Here is a 19,994-nt window from a genome sequence, read left to right as displayed (position 1 = left end):
ATCTGAGATGATTAGCTGTCTCTAGCCCTGGGAGCAGACAGTTCGTACACGCAAGACAGAACAGAGGAAGGATCAGTGTCATTCCTCTGGACAAGTGTGGTGTGTTCCCTTAATCCTGACTGCACAGCCCTCTGGTGCATGTCACAGGATACCAGCGACTCCAGCATGGTGAGGTCGTCAATCTTCTGGCACGTTTGCTAGTTATTAGCCTGGTCTGGTGACACAGGTATCTGGCCATTAAAAACTCTGCTGAGAAATATGGTCCCATTTAACTGCTAACAGTGGCTTTCTGGTATTTATCCGATACAGAGCTAAAATGGTGCTCCACAGCAGGTATGCCGTGATTAGTCTGTGAGACATTCAGTTCCTGGACAAATTACTCATTAGAGCTATTCTAGACAAATATAAGGTTGTTTGTTTGTTTGTTTTAAAAAAAAAGATTTTTTTTAGTATTTCACCTAAGCAGCTAGTATATGTGACAAACCTAAATAAGCCCCCCTCTAGAAACAGGGATGTTTACAGTAAGCTGATGCTAATTTACCTAAGAACATTTTAGGGAAAAAAATCTATAGGGCTTTGTTTAGCATAGGCTCATCCAACCAACCTCTGTTTAAATCCTAATGGGAAAAGTAAGTAGGTTTTAATCTAGATGTGGATCTATACAAGTTTAAATGGACTAAGTCCTGTGTCTTCTTGTCTTGTGTAGCTGAAATCCCTTTGTGAAGCACTACAGCTCTGAGTAACCACACCTCTCACTTCAAACCTCAGCCAAATGCTACAGAATTGTAGACAGAATCAGGGCAAATTCCCTACTCCCTTCCTCACAGCACACTTTTACTAGACTGTGGGCAAAAGTATAGTAAGCGAAGGATGGGGTCCGATTCGATTTTCATTGTTTCCTCAGCACTTGAAACTGCTAGTGAACTGCAAAGTACTTGCAATCTGCTTTATGCTTGTGTGTACAATGGTTTGAGACATGGGAAGTAATAGCAATGTTTGTGTAGCTTCCTCCAGGCACGCATGCTTTGAGTTTATCGCTCTTCCCAAGTCCCACCCAGGCAGAACTGACTATGGTGCAACTCCGGCTCCCATTTGCCTAACACTTTTTTTACAATCAGTCAGTTCCTTCTGACAGTGCCAGGCCGACGATACAGATCAAATATAGAATATTTGCTTCACCTTGAAAATCCAAGCCCTTCCCCTCAGACCTGCAAACACTGACTCAAAGGATAAGTTTTGACAAATTTTGTGCCACTTTAAATCCTCTTCTGAATTATTACAAAATGCTAGCAAGATAATAACAACTTCTCCCTGCTTCCTCTGATAAAACACACTTTGAATCTTTCAGATCCTTGCACATATTAGCATATAACAACATTTTTGTGTAAAAACATACTCTGCAAATGTACTTCCTGGTGCAAAACTCAGCCCTCCCATAATGAACACCAGTTGTTTAATTTATGCAAAAAAGAGTCCAAAGCTTTGCTTTGTCACAGATTTTTTTTTTCTCTCGTTTCATGTCTACTTGTAAAGTATCTTGTTAAATCAGCACTTTACATTCTTTATCATAACTGTACCTGAAGTTTCATATAATTCTGTCTCACTGCAGCAGAATCTGCCTGAACATTTGCAGACTCTCCAGAGACAAGCATTGTCAGCACTTGGCAAATCTTTCAAGTAGCGATAATCACAGTAAAATTTAGTAACACTGCCACTTGTGTACAATATGAAATACCTTCTGGAGTCAGGTTTTGAAATGAACAGCCCTTGGGCTTCCCGATAGCACAGCCCTCTCCAAACAGAGGAGTTGACTATTGCTAATAATGTCTAATTCTGTACCAGAGGAAGGGCTGCAGTTATTATTATTATTAATAATAATTAAATTAATTACTAATAATTATATTATTAATTATTAATAAAATTAAATTATTATTAATAATAATAATAATAATAAAGATTCTACTCTATACAATAATAGGTTCTACCAGATACTGTATCTACAGGAACATTCTTGAGATCCAAATACACCAGCAACTCTTAACTTTCTAAACTGTGTCCATCACATCCCACTTCTAATCAGCTTTTTACCATTGTTACTTGGATATCGACAAAAGGCTTGTTAAGGAATGGAGATACCACGTCATAGTCTTCACTTGTGAAGTGTTGAAATAAGTAAAAATACAAACATTAAGCCCGCTAACAGCAACGCTACGCTTTTGTCATTCAGTGCCCTGCTCAGCCACGTCCACCTGAATGCTGCAGAGAAGCTGTAGCAGAATCACAAAATTGTAAGCTGAATTTGCAAGCAATTTATCAACACTGTGATTAAAAGGCAAGCTCCAGGCATTTAGGGAGCGAGTGAGAGAACCGAGCAGTTGGCTGCGTTTGTGCTAATGAACCCAGGACTTGAAAGGCATTTCTGAAGGGAAGCAGGAAGGACAGGAGGCAGCAGAGAAAGGCAGCAAGGTAATGAGGGGCAAGGCCAGCTACTCCTGAAGAAAATCACTTTGTTTTCTTCACATAGGCCTCTCTATGAGCAGTACGTGTCTACTCCCCCATTCGTTAGTAGAACAACTACAGAGAGACACAGCGCTACAGCACTACTGGGGTGTAAAGGGTAAAGCCTTGGAGCGCTCCACAGGAGGAGCTTCATGACTGTGGAGGGAGGGAGACCAAGTACAATGGCAGCAGGGGGGGAGGTTAGATGGCGAGGTTAGGGAAACTTTCGACAAAGGTGAGAAACACACAATTAAATTAACACTAAAACACAGCAAGAAAGGAAACAAAACATAAACATACTCTAGAACATGTTTTTTTTCTTTTTTTTTTTTTCTGGGAAGGAGATAGAGAATAAGAAAGAAGGGTGCAGTTTGCCCAATCAGAGCTGATTTTTTTTTTTTTTTTTTCCATTCTGCAATAGGAAGGGCAGGTTCCTTAATGGCCAAATTCAAAATGCCAGTGGGATGGCAACGCATAGTTCCCACTCTATGGATTGCACTACACATTTTCATCTTGGCAAGAAATGTGATGTAGCTCAGAAACAACAATCCCAGAGTATATTTAGCTACTAAAGCTGTGGCACACAAATGTCACATTCCCATGAGTCAACCCTTTTAAAGAACCCCCTCTTCACGCCCCCACAGATATTCCCCAAGATGCCTGCACTGAATTAAAAGTGAAGCATATGGATGGATGTGACATCATCAAAGCACCCATGTTACAGAAAAGAAAGCAGCAAGTGGATTCTGTACAATTAGTACAATCAGTAAGAAGTCATTTGTGAGCACAGGAAAAGAAAGAAAACACTGTCCAAAGGATTAGACACAACCAATGAAGAACACCACAAAGCACCTTGCAAAACAAAGAGAAAATGTTAAAAAAGAAAGGAGAATATTTGTTCTCTGTGAACGTGTGAAAGTAAGAGAAATTACAGCAAAAGTGAAAACAAAATCTTGATAAAAGGATAGTAAGCGTAACATTTTCTGATTTAATTTTGTGTAAGAACTCTTTCCTTTGCCCTTTTAAAACAACAAATCAATAGCAATTTTGGAGCCAACCGGCTCTGACTGGGCAAGGCAAGGAGGAATAACACACAAGTAGATGGTAATGGTAAACAACCATGCGGTCACCTCTGCCGCCATTGTTCTGATTGCGTGTAGACTGCTTCCAGCTTTGTCAATATTCATAATTAGGCACCAAAGAATGCATGATATTTAAATGACCCTGTCAAGTGTTAATAAGGCTCTCTGGTAACCATCAGTCCCTGGGGAGGGCACTATTGAATGTAAGCCACCTCATCAGTCAGTGAATTGAAGCGAAAATTATTAGAATCCAACAGCTACACATTTATTAATATTTTCACTGCATGCTTTTCTGGAAGCTGCTACTGGCATACAAGATGCTTGTAAGACCTAGCTTTCCATCTATTAAGCATTGCTTCGCACAAGATTTGTGAAGTAGGGACCCACACATAACAAACAGTGCCATTAAAATGCATACACATCTCCACATTCCTCCGGGTACATAAAAGGCCAGATCTTCCACTATCGGTGGTTTCTGACACTGCTCCCTTCTCTGACGCCAGCAGAATAGCTGGGTTCAAGGATCTCTTCCTTCCTTCTTCATCAAATTTGCTTAATGACATCCCCTCCTCTCAGGGTGGAGGAGAGAAAGATACCACTTACTTTCAGAAGAGGAAACACTGGATTTTCTAAGAAATGTCCTCTCACCTCAAGCATTTTGAATAACAGATGTTACTAAAGGACTGGACAGAAAAAGAAAAAAGCCTTATTTTTTGGCTGTCAGCATTATCACTGATTTGTTGCTAGGAGGAAAGAGAAGTGCTAGGTAAATCACATGCCATCTTTAGAAGAGCGTACAGGCTTATCTGCCTTCCCTCCTCTACATATGTTGTACCCAGAAATCACTTTTTCTGAATTGCCCCTCTATGGCTGAAGAGCAAGGGCTGAGGAATTAAAAAAATGAGGTCAATATGTCAAACTGAGCTTAAGCAGGAATTAGGAATCTGAGCTTTCATCTTCAGCACCCTCAGCCCCTTGCACCCTAAGTTACAGTTTTGAGTTTGAGTATTGGAGCTGCCTGAAATTCTTCCTCTGCTGCGGCTCAGCAGCCCATGGGTCTGCAGGGTGCAGAGCAGCTCTGTGTTTAACTCACATGTCAGCCTGATCAGGTTCTAGAAATTCTTTTTTTTGCTTTAGATTTGCAGTTATTCTCCCAGAATACCTACAGGATCATGCTCTGAAATAAATTTTTCGAACAGGGACCACTTCTAGAACCCAGTTGAAGTAAGAGTAAATGGCAGTTTTTCCCTTTTTTATAGGAAAAGCTCATTGCTGGGAGGTGGGAGACAAGTTCACACCCTCTGCCTGAGGGAATTCAAATCTTCATATTCCATTTCCTGTCATCAAGCCTAAAAGCCAAGGCTACTAGATTAATGTTTGCCATGGCATCTCAGGAAATTTTACTGCATCTCCTGCCTAATTTGACCGGCCTCCTCAGCTGGAAAAGTGCTTCAGGCTTTGTCTCTGCTGGGCCAGCCAGGTGATGCCCATTGCCTTCATGGCTAGGAACCGTGAAGGCTCTTTGAGGTCAATCCTGAGGAGTTCAGTGAGAAATCCAGGATATCGCAGGACTGCGGGAGGCACTGTTTCTGGGGCTGTTGTGCATAACAGGTGCCGAGTTCATAGTCAGGGTCCAGACCGCCACCAGCTGTTCCTGTAGCCCTGCTGAAGACTGTTCTGCAATGATAACGTGCTCATTATCCCCTGCTGAAAGTCTCCACAGCCAATGCAGAGAATTCAAAATTCACTGGGTTAAATGGAAGGGATGGAGTATGATTTAGTAACCTACTAGTTTGGGCAGACAACGCAAAGCAGCAGGTCTGGCATGCCAGTAGCTTCTCCAGGAACAGCTGATGCTTTTGTCTAATGAGTTTTTCATGTAAAATGCATGAACAATAGAGACTGGAATCCACATTTCAATTAATATTTTAAGTGTTTTATATCAAGTATTCATAGCAGAAAGGACTGAAGCTCATGTGTGTTCTTGCCCCTGGTGAGTGCCCTAACCACTCACCAAGTGAGTTTTGTTCATACCCATCCTCCTCCTGGCCCACTGAGTACTTAATTAGTCCATACAGAGCGAAACATCTTCAACAGAGAAGAGATTGAAAGAAGCGATCTAAGAACACCCTGGAGAAGAATAACAAGGACTCAGATCTCTCTAGGCAGTGGAGCTATTTGAACCTAAGTAAGTCCCCTATTTAGAAAGGAACCATTTTAACCTCTTTGAGACACAGACTAAAAGGAGCTGGGAGAATGATGGAGGGCCAAGATGGAATGAGGGGACACTGCCATCCTTACAGTGGAGAAAAGCTTCTTCTCTAAGCACATTCAAGTGGCAAATTTAGGTAATTCTCTGCCTAATTCTGCCTAAGTATAGCAAAGGGGGACTGGACGCCAAATGACAGGGCTGTCACTTGTATTAGACCCAAGTGTGCTTCAGCACAGGGCTGAACACTGTGAAACGACACCTAAATCCTAACCTTTTGGTGCTTTAAAAATGCAACACAGAATCTCTCTCCACCAGCAGTCACCTCTGTATCTTTTAAAATACGCTAGCAACGTCCTCAGCCCCCACTCTCAAAGGTATTTGATGCTCAGGTCTCACTGGAGACAGTGGGACTTAGGCCCAGTGGCTATGACTAGTGTCAGTTTTACTTCAATGGTTAAACTAGAGGAGCCCTTCAGTGTCTCTGTCTGTCCTTGTGAGACAGAAATAACGTGAAATTAGCCGAGATCTGCTGCGCTGCGCTGGGAATTCAGACAACAAGGCAATATTAAAGTGCATCCTTAAGAACAATGGGAAGCCACGGATATTCCTCTGCCAGACAACGGGGGAGATCAAGTTTAAAGAGAGATAAATCCACACTGTTTCCCTCCTTCCCGTACACATGCACAACACACACTGCAAAGGCATATACTTCTGTTTGTTTTGTGTGGTTTCCTCAGGCAGTGAATTATCTAGGACTGAGTCTGAGATTGGCTGTTTAGTTTCAGGCTTTATGATAAGCTTTTAATTATAGCACAGGAGTTTTATTACATGTTACTATGAGCCAGCTGGAAGCAGTTACACTTTAGTCCTCCCCCCCTCCCTCACCACAGGACGTCATTTCCAAGGCCTTACCCTTCTTGTCTTGATGATTATGGGATGAAACTGCCACATATGGATCTGTATTTTCAGATGAACCAAGCGGATCCTTCCAATCCAGCATGCGTCCCCTAGTATCATAACCCTGTTGAGCGCGAGAGTCAGAAGTGGTGGTGCTTGGGACTAGGGAACTGGAGTGTCCTGTTTACATTATAAATACAGGCAGGGAAGACAAGTCTCATTAGTCACTTACCACGCTACCTCACCACGCTCAGGAATGCACGCACCGCTTTTCTTCCATGACAGACGAACGTCTTGTCTTAGGCTGAGCAATGTTTCAAAAGTCCTTCAAAGCATTGCCCCAAGGAAACGGGATTTGAACCTTCCAGATCAGTCAGGCGGAGGGTGTTAAGGGGTGCGCACATGCCCTGGGCTGCTGCTGAGCTCGCAGTTGCGTGCTCTTACTCAACAGACTTAAATGCATGTGGAAGAGGGTGAACACACTTTATCGGAGTCAAGCATCCTTTGCTGGATTCAGTACACATGCCTGACTGACACTAAAGTGTCAGCCCACGCTGTCTGGTACTGGCTTAGTTAAAAAGCAATTTTAAAAACAATTTAAAATGGAACAACTTCTAATACAGCTGAAACTGAAGGGGAATGCCAGCAGAGCTACAAAAGGGCAATGTCCGTGGCTTTCTGCCCTGTGCCCCGGGGGGATGAAGGACTGCCCAGCACCGGTGTGCTTGCACCATGGCATTGCCTTCCGGATGGGAAATGTGCAGGGCCCATCAGCCGCTCGCACCCGCTAGCACCCTCGCCATCGGTCCTGTCTGAGCTGATGGTCCAAAATGGCTCTGAGATAAGCATGAAACTGAACATCATTTCTGCTCAGAGTGACAGTGAAGACACCTTGCTACGTGGATCTGCCCAAGAACCCATGACTCCAGCAGCTGCTGCCACAGCCTCCTCTTAGGACAGAGGTCTTGCATGCCCTTCTTCCATTACAACTACTCTAGACTTTGTTACTGCTGTCCTTAATAAGGCTGACGAGCTCCTCACCAATCAAATACACCCCAACAAACAGCACGTTCACAGGATATGCCCTGCTGGAAACACTGTACAATTTTAACAGTGGTTTGGCTGGGGCAGAGACGTGTTTGTAGATTCATACATCCTTTTCTGCTAGATGCTGAGAACTATGTCAGCACCCAAAATGCTTCGAGTGCTTGGAATCTATGGTCTCTGAAAGATGGCTCCAACCTGGACTTCCCAGTGGCCCGGGCTGTTCCCTTGCTGCTGGGGAGGGGGTACCAAAACTCCATCCACACCACAACATTTTGACCTTAAAAACGCACATGTCTCTGAAAGTTCGCTTTTGGCACATGCAACAAAATGTTATTTTCAGCAGGACTCAAGTGGCTCTGGGCCTGGTTAATTTGATGTGGAGTAACTCTATTTCCCTTCACCTACTTTCCTGAAAGAGCTCATCAAAAGAGGGGTTTTTGAAACATGCTGAAACACAAACTAACTGAATTGGATTATTCACAGACAGAATGGCAGATAACACTTTCTCTGCAGATACCGCTGGACAGACTGACAGCAGCCCGTCCTTTCTCCTGCCTCTTTTTTAACAGCCCCGCAAATTAATTTTCCTTCCTTAGATGTGAGTCTCCCTTGGAGAGGAGTCCAATCACCAGGCTACAGACTGCCCTAGCAGGGACCCACTGCCCGCTCCTTCCCTTGATGTTGTTTCACTGCTCAGAAAAATAATTTGAGACTCACTGGGGCAGAGACAGAGCAACACAAGGAGCCCAAATTTAGAGCCTCACAGGGAAGGCACGGAGCTGGGCAGGTAGAGGCCATGCTTCTGTATGTTATTTTAAACAGTCACTGCATAAGCATTAAGTTTTTGGAAGTTGTATCTCAAAAAGGCTGCTTTAGATGGCTTCTAAAGCAATCCAGCTTCAGCTCTCAGAAGCACACAGATTGCTGATGAACCTAGGTCCCCAGTTTCACTCTAGCAATCAAAAATCTGAATGTTGGCCACCAATGCTCCCGAGCTTTTTGATGCACCCATATGCATTCGTTTATCCAGCCCTTTCAGCAGCTTCATAGGGTTGAACTACTGATGAAGTCAGCAAAAAAGCTGCAGCTTCTATTAAGATGCTGCTATGATTTAAAGAAGTCCTGCTGAATATTAATCATCTTAGAAAGAAAGAAAATGCCTGTGCTCCTCCATATATTTTTGAGGAGCCCTTTTGATTTACTGCACAGGATTATATATGGCAGCACTGTGTGTGGACTGTTTTTTGCAGAGGACATGGATACAACTAACTCCTGTGACTGGTATGCTTAGCAGGGAAAATTGGTCAGATTCACAGGGTTCTCACCATGGAGCCAACCTTCAGCTACTACAACTAATCATTAACACAATTTAGCTCTGGACCTCAGGCTGAAGGCTTATACTGACAAGGGCACTATATTATTTTTTACCTTTCATGATAGGAAGTGTGGTTTCCCCCAGCCATCTTTCTTTAACATGTGAATTAGAGGCTGTGTTTTGTTGAAGACAGAGCATTTAATGTCGCTCAAATAGAAAAGAGAAGCCAAACATTATCCACTTCTAAAAAGTTTCCATAAGCTACAGCATGGCTGGGAGCATTGATTAACACACAGTTAGATGGATGATGGACTCCAATCCAAATGTGTTGCCTGCTCCACAGCAGTCCTGCAGCAGGGCTGCCTCTTTTCAAAAGTCCAGCGACTGAAAACACATGCCCTCCTGAAACAAGAATACACTGGAGCGTGAAAGCTTTCACCTCTATACCATTTTATGTTTGTCAATTCCTGTGCTCGTCCCCAAGAAATAAGAGAAATAATGGGACAGAGAACAGGCCAGAAAATGGAAATTATGAGATTTCCATGTCTTCTTTTCCCTAAGGACTAAACCACAGTGCCAGCATTCATGGGGTTCCAGTCTCCAAGTTAATACCCCATTCAGCAACCGCAATAATGTGTACAACATTTGGTCAGCCTACAAATAGTGCTGCACTCAACATAATAAAGCAATTAGTCATAGCTTGATAAGGAGGTAAAAGAGAAGAAAATCTTGCCAAGTAGCAATCATATTTTATGCCTATGTTGGATATGCATTTATATGCCCATATCTCTGTCCAGACACTTGCACTTTAGGTGTGCTTAAAGGGGGAATTCTAAGGAAAAGCCATAAGTACGGCTAAAGAAAAACATTTCTTAATACAGTAATCTAGAGGAAATATATGCCTAAGGGACACATTTTCTGAAAAAAAGATTTCCTGAACCATATGCTGCAAATACATAGAACTTCTTCGTAATGGAAAGCTAAGGCTTTGTGAAGATATTAATGTGTACCAGATGGTCGTTAGGTAGAGAAGGGTTTCACACAAACGCAAGAAATCACTCTATTCACTCTGTTACTAATGTGTTAGTCTAGTACACACTGAGAAACAACCTTCCACACGTAACTGAGATAAACTTTCTTCCATTTGATTTTGCGGAAGCAAGGCAGTAGCTGATCAGACCTTAATAGCCTGTCCCGCTTGTGTTAGAGCTGTATTCTGCAAACACTTAACTACTGGGCAGTGGCTGCTCCTGTAAGCAGAGCAGACACTGTGTCTTGTAACTGCCTGAACCGCCAGTCCCACTGGGTGAATTTCACCTCTGAGCAGAGTGGCACCACAAATGTATGAGCTAGTTAAGTTTCTCCCATAAACAGAGAAAAGGCTGAAGTGGCAGGCAACCCAGTCCTGGCCCTCTCACATGCAGCCATTATTAAACCTTTACAATGTGCTGTATAGTTTGCAACACGTAGTGGGCCTTTTTTTACCATTACACCATTTTTAGCACTCTGACTGTGTAAATAGGCTTCACTGCAATTTAAAGAGGCTTTAGCATATCTGAGATGTGGCCAGTACCTCTACGTTAATATTGGTTAATACCTAAACATCTAAAAAGACAATACTGCCTTTGTTTTAAAACAATCCATCTGAAAAACTGCAGACAGTGCTTTTCAAACTTCTTTGTTTAAAGCAAACACGTAAAAACCAAAATAGACACACTTTTAAAAAATCTGTTTTAGGTGCTTCCATTATTTGCAAAAACTTTTCATTTGGAGTGCTGTAATCAAGTAACAGAAGGAGAGTAAAAGCACTCAGTGTCTACAGGCATGGGTAATGATTCAGAAGGGCCGCGCTTCTGTAACTACAGCTCGTTCTGAAGTGCACTTGTAAAATATAAGGAGTTTTTTTTCAGGTTTAAAACAAAGACAGGGATTCAATACGTATTTGATAGTTGCTCTAATATGCACAAGTCATTAGGATCTCAGAGGTTAAGATGTCTGCACACTATCCTATTAACAGCTATAGCAACCTAATTAGACAATTAGAGGGAAAGGCTAAATCAATACTACAGAGGGAGAAAGAACTATGGCTACGGGGTAAAATAAGGGCCCAATTCACTAAGAATTGATGTTTCCAAAGGTAATTGAAGCTGCTTACAATTTTGCAGAGGAATCTAGCCTAATCTCCTCATTTAAATATGTGTCTCTTGCATCATTTCTCTCTGACCTTCTGCAGCCAGACCTTCAGCCTGCTATCTTCTCCTTGGGTGTCAAAGGGATGCACTTGAACAGTCACCTGTGTGGACTTTGCATTTTACTTGTTTACAACTGATCACATGAAACTGCCCCGGAAAAGGGAGCTCATCTGCCAAATTGAGGAGGAGGCTGCTGCCAAGAATACGAAGATTAAGGGCTTCGTTCTCCTTTCATTCATGCTGCTACAGATTGGTAGTAAGTCTGTTGAAGTGAGGTGATTTATAGTGGAGTAAATCAAGGGAATCAGGCATTAAGACTGCTTTTGCAACTGGAGTTTCAGATGCCTTTGGATATATTTAGACCACTGGATCCAAAAGCACCCTGAGCATTCACTTGGTTGGCATTCTGGTATATCCCAGTGTTCTATTACTAAACACCATTTACTTATGCATTTAACTGTACTCAATAACATTAAAATGCACCATTTATAAAATTTTAGTTTTCCTTAAAAAAGATGACTCAGAGCATTCACTACAGTTAGCAAACATGAGCATGTTTACTGAGACTGGTTTACTACCTCATGCTGGAATTTTTTATACTTCTCATGTGGCAGATCAATAGAGGAAACTAGCACATTTCCTTTCGTATTTTGCCATGGTAGGTGAAAAGAAACACTGGGTATGTCAGAAGGGGTATTTCAACTAAACCCATGAAAGGAAGAGCTGGCTTGCTTAGAGACCACATTATCAGGATGTACCTAAGGAGGGTCAATGAAATCATCTGCAAAGGCATGGCATTAATGGGAACCAATGTTAATGTTGGCTCACCATTTCTCCATTGCACCTGGCAGCAGGGTCCTACTTGAAGAGATGGCTTAATTCATGGAGTCTGTCTTTGGGCTTGACATGCTGGGACAGTAGAATGGGCCCCTTTTGTAACCTGTACTCCCCGAGACTGCAGCTTTTTTCACTCTTCTGCTCACTTGAACCATTTTTATGCTTTCTTGATCAGATGAAAATATCAGCTTTTCCTAATGTCCCTACTAATATGGTAGCTGATGGGATCCAGAACCACAGCCTCACAGCTATAACTCTGCAGCCTATGAATGCACCTAGAAGCAGGAAATCTAGGACATTTCTGGCACATCAGCACTATGCCCAAGGCCATTTTCTCCTTCTTTACATTCAGCAGTACAGATTTTATTATTACTGATCTTTAGTTACTACTCTGCCTTGGAAATACAGCAATTTTCAAATGAAAGAAAGTACAAGCTGTATATGCAGACGAAACCATGAGTCTTCTATACATTATGAAGTATCAACTTGTCTTTGATTTTGTACATTCCCTTCACTGGTTTCATTATCATACTTTCAAACAAGTTTCACCTGCACAGTTTCCATTTCCTGGTAATAAACAACATGGGGAATTTGATTTTATTTTTACAAATGTTGAACAGTATTACTGTGCATCCAGTTATTTATATTCTGCTGTACTGCGCTGTCATTGGTTCTGCTTTGTACCTACATATTTTGCAGGCATGAGATGAAGGGATCAATTAAATGTTCATCGCAACTGCACACTAACCTCTTGCTACATTCAGCCAAACACATGGTGAATTTGCCCTAGCTCTGATGAACTGCTAGTATTGTACAGCCTGAAAGTAACTTCACAAGCAAGCTCCCATCCCACGTGGAAATTTGCCGTTTACTTTACTGGGAGCAATACCACACACCCTCTCAGCTTGTGAGTACTTTGTTCAGGATATCTGTAAAGAGAAACTATTGCGGCATCAGTCTAGGTTTGAATTTAAAGTGATTATTTATTCTGCAATAATTCCTCACGAAGACATATATTCTGCACTCCAAGTACCAGGGTAATCCACTTCCAAATATATAGAACAAAGTGGTGGAAAGTACTGTAAGCACAGATTAACAGCTGCCTTATGGGAAACTGCTACACTAGGCTTGCAGAAATGCTCCTCTTCAGCTCAGGTCATTTAATTTGCTATGTGAATCTCTTTTTTTTTTACAGACCAGGCACCACCCTAGAAGTGACAGGAACTTTCAGGAATCGAGGCATAACCCAGTCTCAACTGCCACGGGTAACAGGTTAATTTTCCTTATGAGAGATCTTTCTGTAACCCAGGGACAGTTCTGCTCCTTTCCCTAAAGCATCTCTGACTGGCTGCTGCAGCAGTCATGACACCAGCCTGGACGACTCGTGAGTGGGATGTGAGCTGCTATCTTGTTTTTTTCTGGCAAACAGATAAGATGCATCACTATACCCAAGTGTTCCTTTGTCTGAGTGTTCAGATGGAGCATGCTCTTAATCATGTCTGCTGGCATGCCATTAAAATAGGCCATATCTGACTTTAATTCAATGGAGACAGTTTTGAGGGAGGACTAGAAAAGAAGGATTGAAAATCAAGAGGTATGACTTAGTCCTAGTTGTGATTAGTGAATCAGGCCCTCGAAAACAAGACAAAACAAGTAAAAAAGGGTAATGGCTATTTGTGTACAGGAACTACTAGCTAACACAAGGATCTGAGGAGAATTTTTAAAAACACCCATGAACTGACCATACACTGTGTCGTAAGACATTTCATGATCAGGTGAAGCAGTTGAAATGTCTATGAACAAAATAAATTGGGAAGAAACATTAAATAAAACAAAAGTATGAAAATACTTAAAAGTTTAGTAAAAAGTGATTCCTCCAAAATGTATTTGCTATCAGTAAATAATGAAACTAAGAACTTCCTTACCATTCAGGGCTACGAAGGAATCTGAAAGACAAATAACAGGGGAAAAATCATTATTTCTCTCTCGTTTTTTCTTTTTAATAGTTTGCTGCTAGCAACCTTCTATGCTTCAGCTGATATTTATATGTATGTGATTAGCACCCTAAGGACCCAGGCAAAACTAATATTCAGACATAACCGAAAACAATGTCTGGCTTTGAAAGTGTTCATGACCAGCCCTGTGCAAGGGATACCAAATGGGAAGGCCAGTGTCCTCCCTGCCATGGCTTTCTTTGCAAGATCAAGTCCTGATCTAATGCAAGGCACTACAAGTGATACAGCCAGCAACGTAAGTCAATGAGGACAAAACTCACATGACCTAATACCACATGAAGTAATAAGATCAGCTGGGTTAGCAGGGAGTCGAATCTACCCCTGTGCAGTGTCAAGGTTCAATGCATCATTCTGGGCTAAAGAGGGACTTAAGCAGGGTATGGGCTTTGTTGCTCTCTGCACAGGAGCAGATCTCTCTCCATGAGCACAATGTGCTGTTTCTGAATAATTTCCTACCTTTCTTTCATATTTAACTGGTATCAGGTACACTCTGCTCCTCTCTAAGGTCTTTGCTCAAGGAGAGCAGAACTGGCTGAAAAGGGCAAAGTTGCACCAGCTGGGAACTGACCTGATTTTGGTGCTAACCCATTTTACAGGGAGCACAGGACGGACTATGTGTACACCTTCTTCAAAAAACTTAGAGACAGCCTACATAACCCTGTCTTAGGGCAGAGGCAGAGGGAGGTGTAGCTGAGATGGAGGGCATGCAGAGGCTGAAATCCTTGTACTCCCTCAAGCACAGTGATCACAGTAATAAATGGCTCTTGAACAAGGATGCACAAGGCATGAGAAGGCTCTGGCTTTGTCCAGAGCAGCTGGCCTGCACTGTATCCCACGGCACACTCTAGCCCTCCATTATTTTGCTCTGTATTCCAGAAGTAATGACGCTCTCACTGTATATTACGTTCTCAGCTTCAGCAGTTTTATTGCAGCTACAGGCATCAGTGCAAATTGCACCGAAAAGAATGTGATTCTTGATTTCATAGGGTTTATAAATAATATCTGGGGCTCAGAATTAAACCAACCTTGGCAAGAACATTTGGAACAAGAGCTGTCCTGAACACAGATGTTGGTATTCCTGAAGGCTCAGAAATCAGCATGCAAGGTTTCTTTGCCTGCAGTGCAAGCTGTGCACTTTTAAGCACCTCAGTGCAAAACGTAAATGTTTAAAGACTCTGTTTAAGCTTCCAACTTATGCTGTCAGTACCTAAGGTTTAACATTTAAATTTCTTAGGCAGGGTCAGTAGTGCCTGACCCTTAATACCACTATGTTGTCCTGTGTGTAAAATCCGCTAAGATTCACAAACTAAGTAGATCCCAATTCATGATCTGGACCCAAAGCTGAAGATGCATTTCACTGTCTCCCTGTCCTGCATGGGAATGTAGTCCAAGTCACAGCCTACACCAAGAAACCAAGCCACTTCTGTACATCTACATAAACAACCCAACGACCATGGCTAATAAAGACAATGAACACTCAATTCATTATGTCATTGCTATAATCAATATCCTCTGGAATGGAGGTTTTCTCTTTACACAGCTGCTTTGAAATCCAGTGTTTGTATATATCACACCAACTGCGCTATTTTCTTTAAATACATTTAAACAACCATTCTTCTTCTGAACCTGCATCGCTAGCCGCAGTTGCTGTCCCTATTGTGGCTTGCATTGCTACAAAAGAACGCCTGACAGGTAATGGTGATTTGAGGCATTCAGAAGGATGCTGTGACACATGGTAAATAGAGGGTAAAAGCTTTGCTTACTTTGGCAGTCACCCAGGCCATCTGTATTGCCATGTTCTACGTCCTGTTCAAATGCCAGTCTAAATAATAGAAAGAAACAAAACAGTATGAGTAACAACAGTCACAGGCACTACCAGAAAGCAATTATCACATGTGCAACTGAAATAAAGCCCTGCCATGAAACTGGCCATTTCTTTGGAACTTCCAGAGGAAGGCTGAAAAATTGCAACATAAACATTCGAGTTATTTGTCACTCCTTAATGATTTCTTGGCTTCTGATGATGCTTTGTCTTTTTATTATTACTTTTTAAAAATCCACTGCATTGTCAAGGGAGGCAAATAGATTCAACTTTTTGAACTGTTAACTCTATAATATATGACATTATCATCAGGAGCAATTATGATCCTACCTTAACTTGTCCATATAGCAGACAAGGTCCACTGATAGACGTGAGAAGGAAGATAACCAATTGGGTAGGTACTGTGCTGGTGGAAGGCAACCTGCATTTCAGCGATTGTTTAGGTACTGTACTGGATGAGGCTGCAAAGCATAAGGTCCAATCCACAGAAGGCACTCCACTGAACTCAAGGGGCTCTACTGAAAAACACTCACAGGCTTTTCTAGCTGCCATGCCCATTTTATGCTCCTAACCTCTGCCTGTGATTTTGGATAACCAGTGAAGCTGTTCTTCCAAGTTCCTGTACGGTCAAAGGTGAATGTCAAAAGCCTTGGAAAACCACCAACACAAGCCCTTGTCTACATTAGTTAGGACCCTGCCCTTGAAGCATAATTACCCTTGCAGGCACCTCATTCCAACTCTCTGTTCTTAAAACTCCTGCTCAACTGTCACCTACTCCAGGAGGGCACCTAACATCTCTGCCTCCTGTTGGCTAGTTTAGAAGTTAACCAGACATCTTCACAGCTCATCTGGATCCCCTTCCTAAGGGCTATGGGCTGGACAGAGAGTGACCTGCCTTGCTTGCCTCTTGGACTGCACCACTGCAAGCTGCACTGCCTCTGCCTTGATGGATCTATTGATAAACACAGAAGCTGCCTTTAAGAGCAAGGTACAGAAGTCCCCTACAGGTTGCCATGGAAGTGCAAAGACTTAAGGCCCTTGGGAATGCTGAGAAAACCTGATACAGACACAGGTGCACTTTAACATTATTCTACCAAATGTCCAGTCAGGAATAGTCCACACTCTCAAGGTAAAGCATATACAGACAAATATAGCTATAGCATCCCCAGTGGACAAACAATTTGAATTGAAATAGCAAATTAGGAACATGGCACAAGCACAGGGATGGTAACTTATCCATTATATACTGAAGACCTATACAGAAGCAGGGTTAAGCAGGGCTGGCTGTGGGGCTATGGAGGTTGTGTGATGTTTGTGCTGCACTTCCACCACTAGCTTGAAGAAGCACAGCTGTACCTCAGAGTGAGCAAGCACGAGGTGTGTCAGATGTGGCCAAGAACTGAGAGGTCTGAAGTGGGTCTGCTCCCTGCAAGGAGGCTTTCGTAACCACATTTAAACAAACCTTCACAGACCTTCATTATTATAAAATAATTAAATTCTACTGTTAAGCAAGGGGAGATCCAGCACTTCTCTGAATCTGCTTAAAGCTCTTACTGTGCTCTGTGATTCCTCTTAGTAATGCACAGTAAATTAGAAGGACTGGTTTTGTTTTCAGTGGACAAATTGCTTCAGTAATTTAATTTGGATTCTATTGCCTCTTTAATCAGCTGTGATGGCTCCAGTGTGGGCTGCTCCAGACATACCAATCCAGTTCCCTCCTTTCAACAACACGCGGACCTTAGTACAGCTCTTTCATTTTCTTCTTCCTCCTCTTTGAGCAGTTACCAATCAGCTGAGAGGTCACATCAAAAAAATTTGTGAGACATTTCAGAGTTGAATGCAAATAAGGTAGAAACAAACACTTCCCACATTTTTCCTTCACTAAGGGCCCCATGTTTCAAGTAGCTCTGCCCAAGACCGCCCGGCACCACAGCCAGAGCTTCACAGCCCATCCAGCCAGAATCCTTACTCACTTGGAGCCAAGGACCAGCTGTGTGCATGCCCCGCTCTCCTTCACCCATCCGCAGTAGGGGTCTCTGGACGCTATGCAGGCCCTTGAGAAAGAAGAGCACAAGGTGGCATTCATGAGTGCTCCCGCCTTCCCCACGCCTGGCGCGTGGGCTTCTGACAGCCACCAGAAAACACATACTTTTTGCATTTGCCATGACGCTCACAACGTCCCAGGGGAACCTTGATGACACAGGTGGAGAAGGCAATGTACAGGGCGCTGCTGGGCTTGTCAAGCTGCATGCCCACTATCCGTTTGTCCTCCACGCCGTCGTAGCTGCACCTGATTTGAAAAAATGTGAGATAAGGTTATAAATGAGTTCTGCTGGGAAACCAAATGAAAACTTAATGATTCCTCAAGCTGAAAAAAAACCCCCAAAAACTCCCACAAAAAAACTCTGAGAAAGGTAGAATTGAACAAGCCAAGGAAAAAGAACACACAATAGCCACTAAAATCACTGAGAGACATATAAGCGAGTATTAAAAATGCATGGTACAGGGGAATAAGAAGTGGAGAGAGACGGCACACCAGACAAGCTTTCTGAGGGCCCTTCACTTTTTGTGTTTATTCTTCTCCAGCACTCAAAGTAGTTGAAATTTCTGCATGATTATGGCCCACTTCAAAGCCCCCTTAGGCATATTTGAGGAAGGCTGAAATGTGGGAAATTTCCCTTGGAGCGCAGCTTGCTGGTTGTTGAGTTATTTGGAGAGGAATCAGGTTTTTTATAGGATTAGAAAATTAATCTTCCTTTGCAGAATTTCACTTTTAATTATCCATCAACTGCTGCATAGGATGGGCTATTTTCTATGCATACTGAATAAAAAAATATCTTATTGCAATGTAGAGACTGATAAGCAGACATCCCCTCCCCAAACAATTTAAAATGACTCAAAAACTTGGCTTGTCTAACCACTTCCCTTTTCATGGGACAACCTACTCTCTGGGAAATCCAAAGTTCAAAGTTGCCCATACATGAGTACAAAGAATCAGATACACACTTTTCAGGATTGTAAACGTTCATCTCCTCCAGGAAGAGGCTATCATTTAGGAAACCACTGTTTCTTGTCCGTGCCAAGAACTTCAGGATGATTCCCTTCTCTGATCCTAAGAAAACCACAGTGTAGTTCTGATACGGCCCAGCAGCAGAGTCCACAGCAATTTTGGTCAGGCGGTATCTAGAATAACAATACAGCATTTTTCATTTGGGATTAGATTGCCATTTAATTTGTCACTTTTTCCACTTCAGATAACTGCGTGGTAGCCTTCTAGCAACCATATAACATATTTAAGCACTTTTCCTAGCTGCATAACCCTATAAGTCAACACAGACTGTACCAGTTTGGCTCCTCAAATGGTGGGGAATTTTCCTGTGTTTGTCTGCATGTCCATATGTCCAATGGAAGCTAGGTTAATGGTTAGACTTGATGATCTTAAAGGTCTTTTCCAACCTAAACTAGTTTATGATTCTATGATTCTATGAATAGCTACCAGAAGTGTTTGCAGAAAGCTGAAGGGGTGCTAAGAGTCTGAGGCCATTTAGGAATTATCTTTCCAATCAAAAGCACGGTACTAGCCTGGTAACTTCTTGAGGCAGGGAAAGAAAATCCGCACAGTGAAATTTTTGATTAATTTCAAGCTCTGTCACATTAAAAGCAGCAATAATGATAACTGATCTACATTCAACTTTTTTGGCAGGAAAGGCTGTGTGAGTGCAATAGTGAGATGCTAAACACCATTTTACCTCACTAAAAATAACCACACAACCACCAGTAAGTGAGTCCAGTGCTGAGATGATATTGAACCTTAGGATGACACAATTTACTGAAAATGAGTACTGGTGATTTGGTACCAGTTATCTGGTACTGGCGATCAAAGGAAAGTGCTCTGCGGAGCTTGCTGCTCTCGTCTTTGGTTGGAGGTACAGAACCTGACATAAAAACCTGACAGAAGATACATTACTAAAACTAAGTCAGACCCTTCCAGAGCTAAACACTGCCTGGCACAAAACTCTACCCTTGTATAGAGGAAGAGAGGAAAATATGGCAAAAGTTAGTCACGTTATTCTGTT

At 42.4% G+C, this 19,994-nt stretch overlaps 1 protein-coding gene across 3 annotated transcripts in view; it reads right to left on the bottom strand.

The window, feature by feature from the left end:
* The window catches only part of SEMA6A (semaphorin 6A), a 113,250-nt gene that overhangs the window by 17,052 nt on the left and 76,204 nt on the right, over positions 1-19,994 (bottom strand). For 2 of the 3 annotated variants that reach the window (XM_082336024.1, XM_082336022.1), the window contains 6 exons: positions 18,925-19,101; positions 18,068-18,208; positions 17,892-17,972; positions 15,860-15,918; positions 14,007-14,027; positions 6,706-6,870 (listed from right to left, as the gene is read on the bottom strand). In XM_082336024.1, the coding sequence (XP_082192150.1) occupies positions 6,706-6,870; positions 14,007-14,027; positions 15,860-15,918; positions 17,892-17,972; positions 18,068-18,208; positions 18,925-19,101 (644 nt within the window). The remainder of the gene's footprint in view (positions 1-6,705; positions 6,871-14,006; positions 14,028-15,859; positions 15,919-17,891; positions 17,973-18,067; positions 18,209-18,924; positions 19,102-19,994) is intronic. The other variant, XM_082336023.1, reaches the window with a different exon arrangement.

The sequence above is a fragment of the Platalea leucorodia genome (assembly GCF_965183815.1).
Source record: "Platalea leucorodia genome assembly, chromosome: Z".
Classification (NCBI taxonomy): Eukaryota; Metazoa; Chordata; class Aves; order Pelecaniformes; family Threskiornithidae; genus Platalea; species Platalea leucorodia.
Note: the sequence above shows the minus strand (reverse complement) of the source record. Positions and strands in the feature narration are given on the sequence as shown.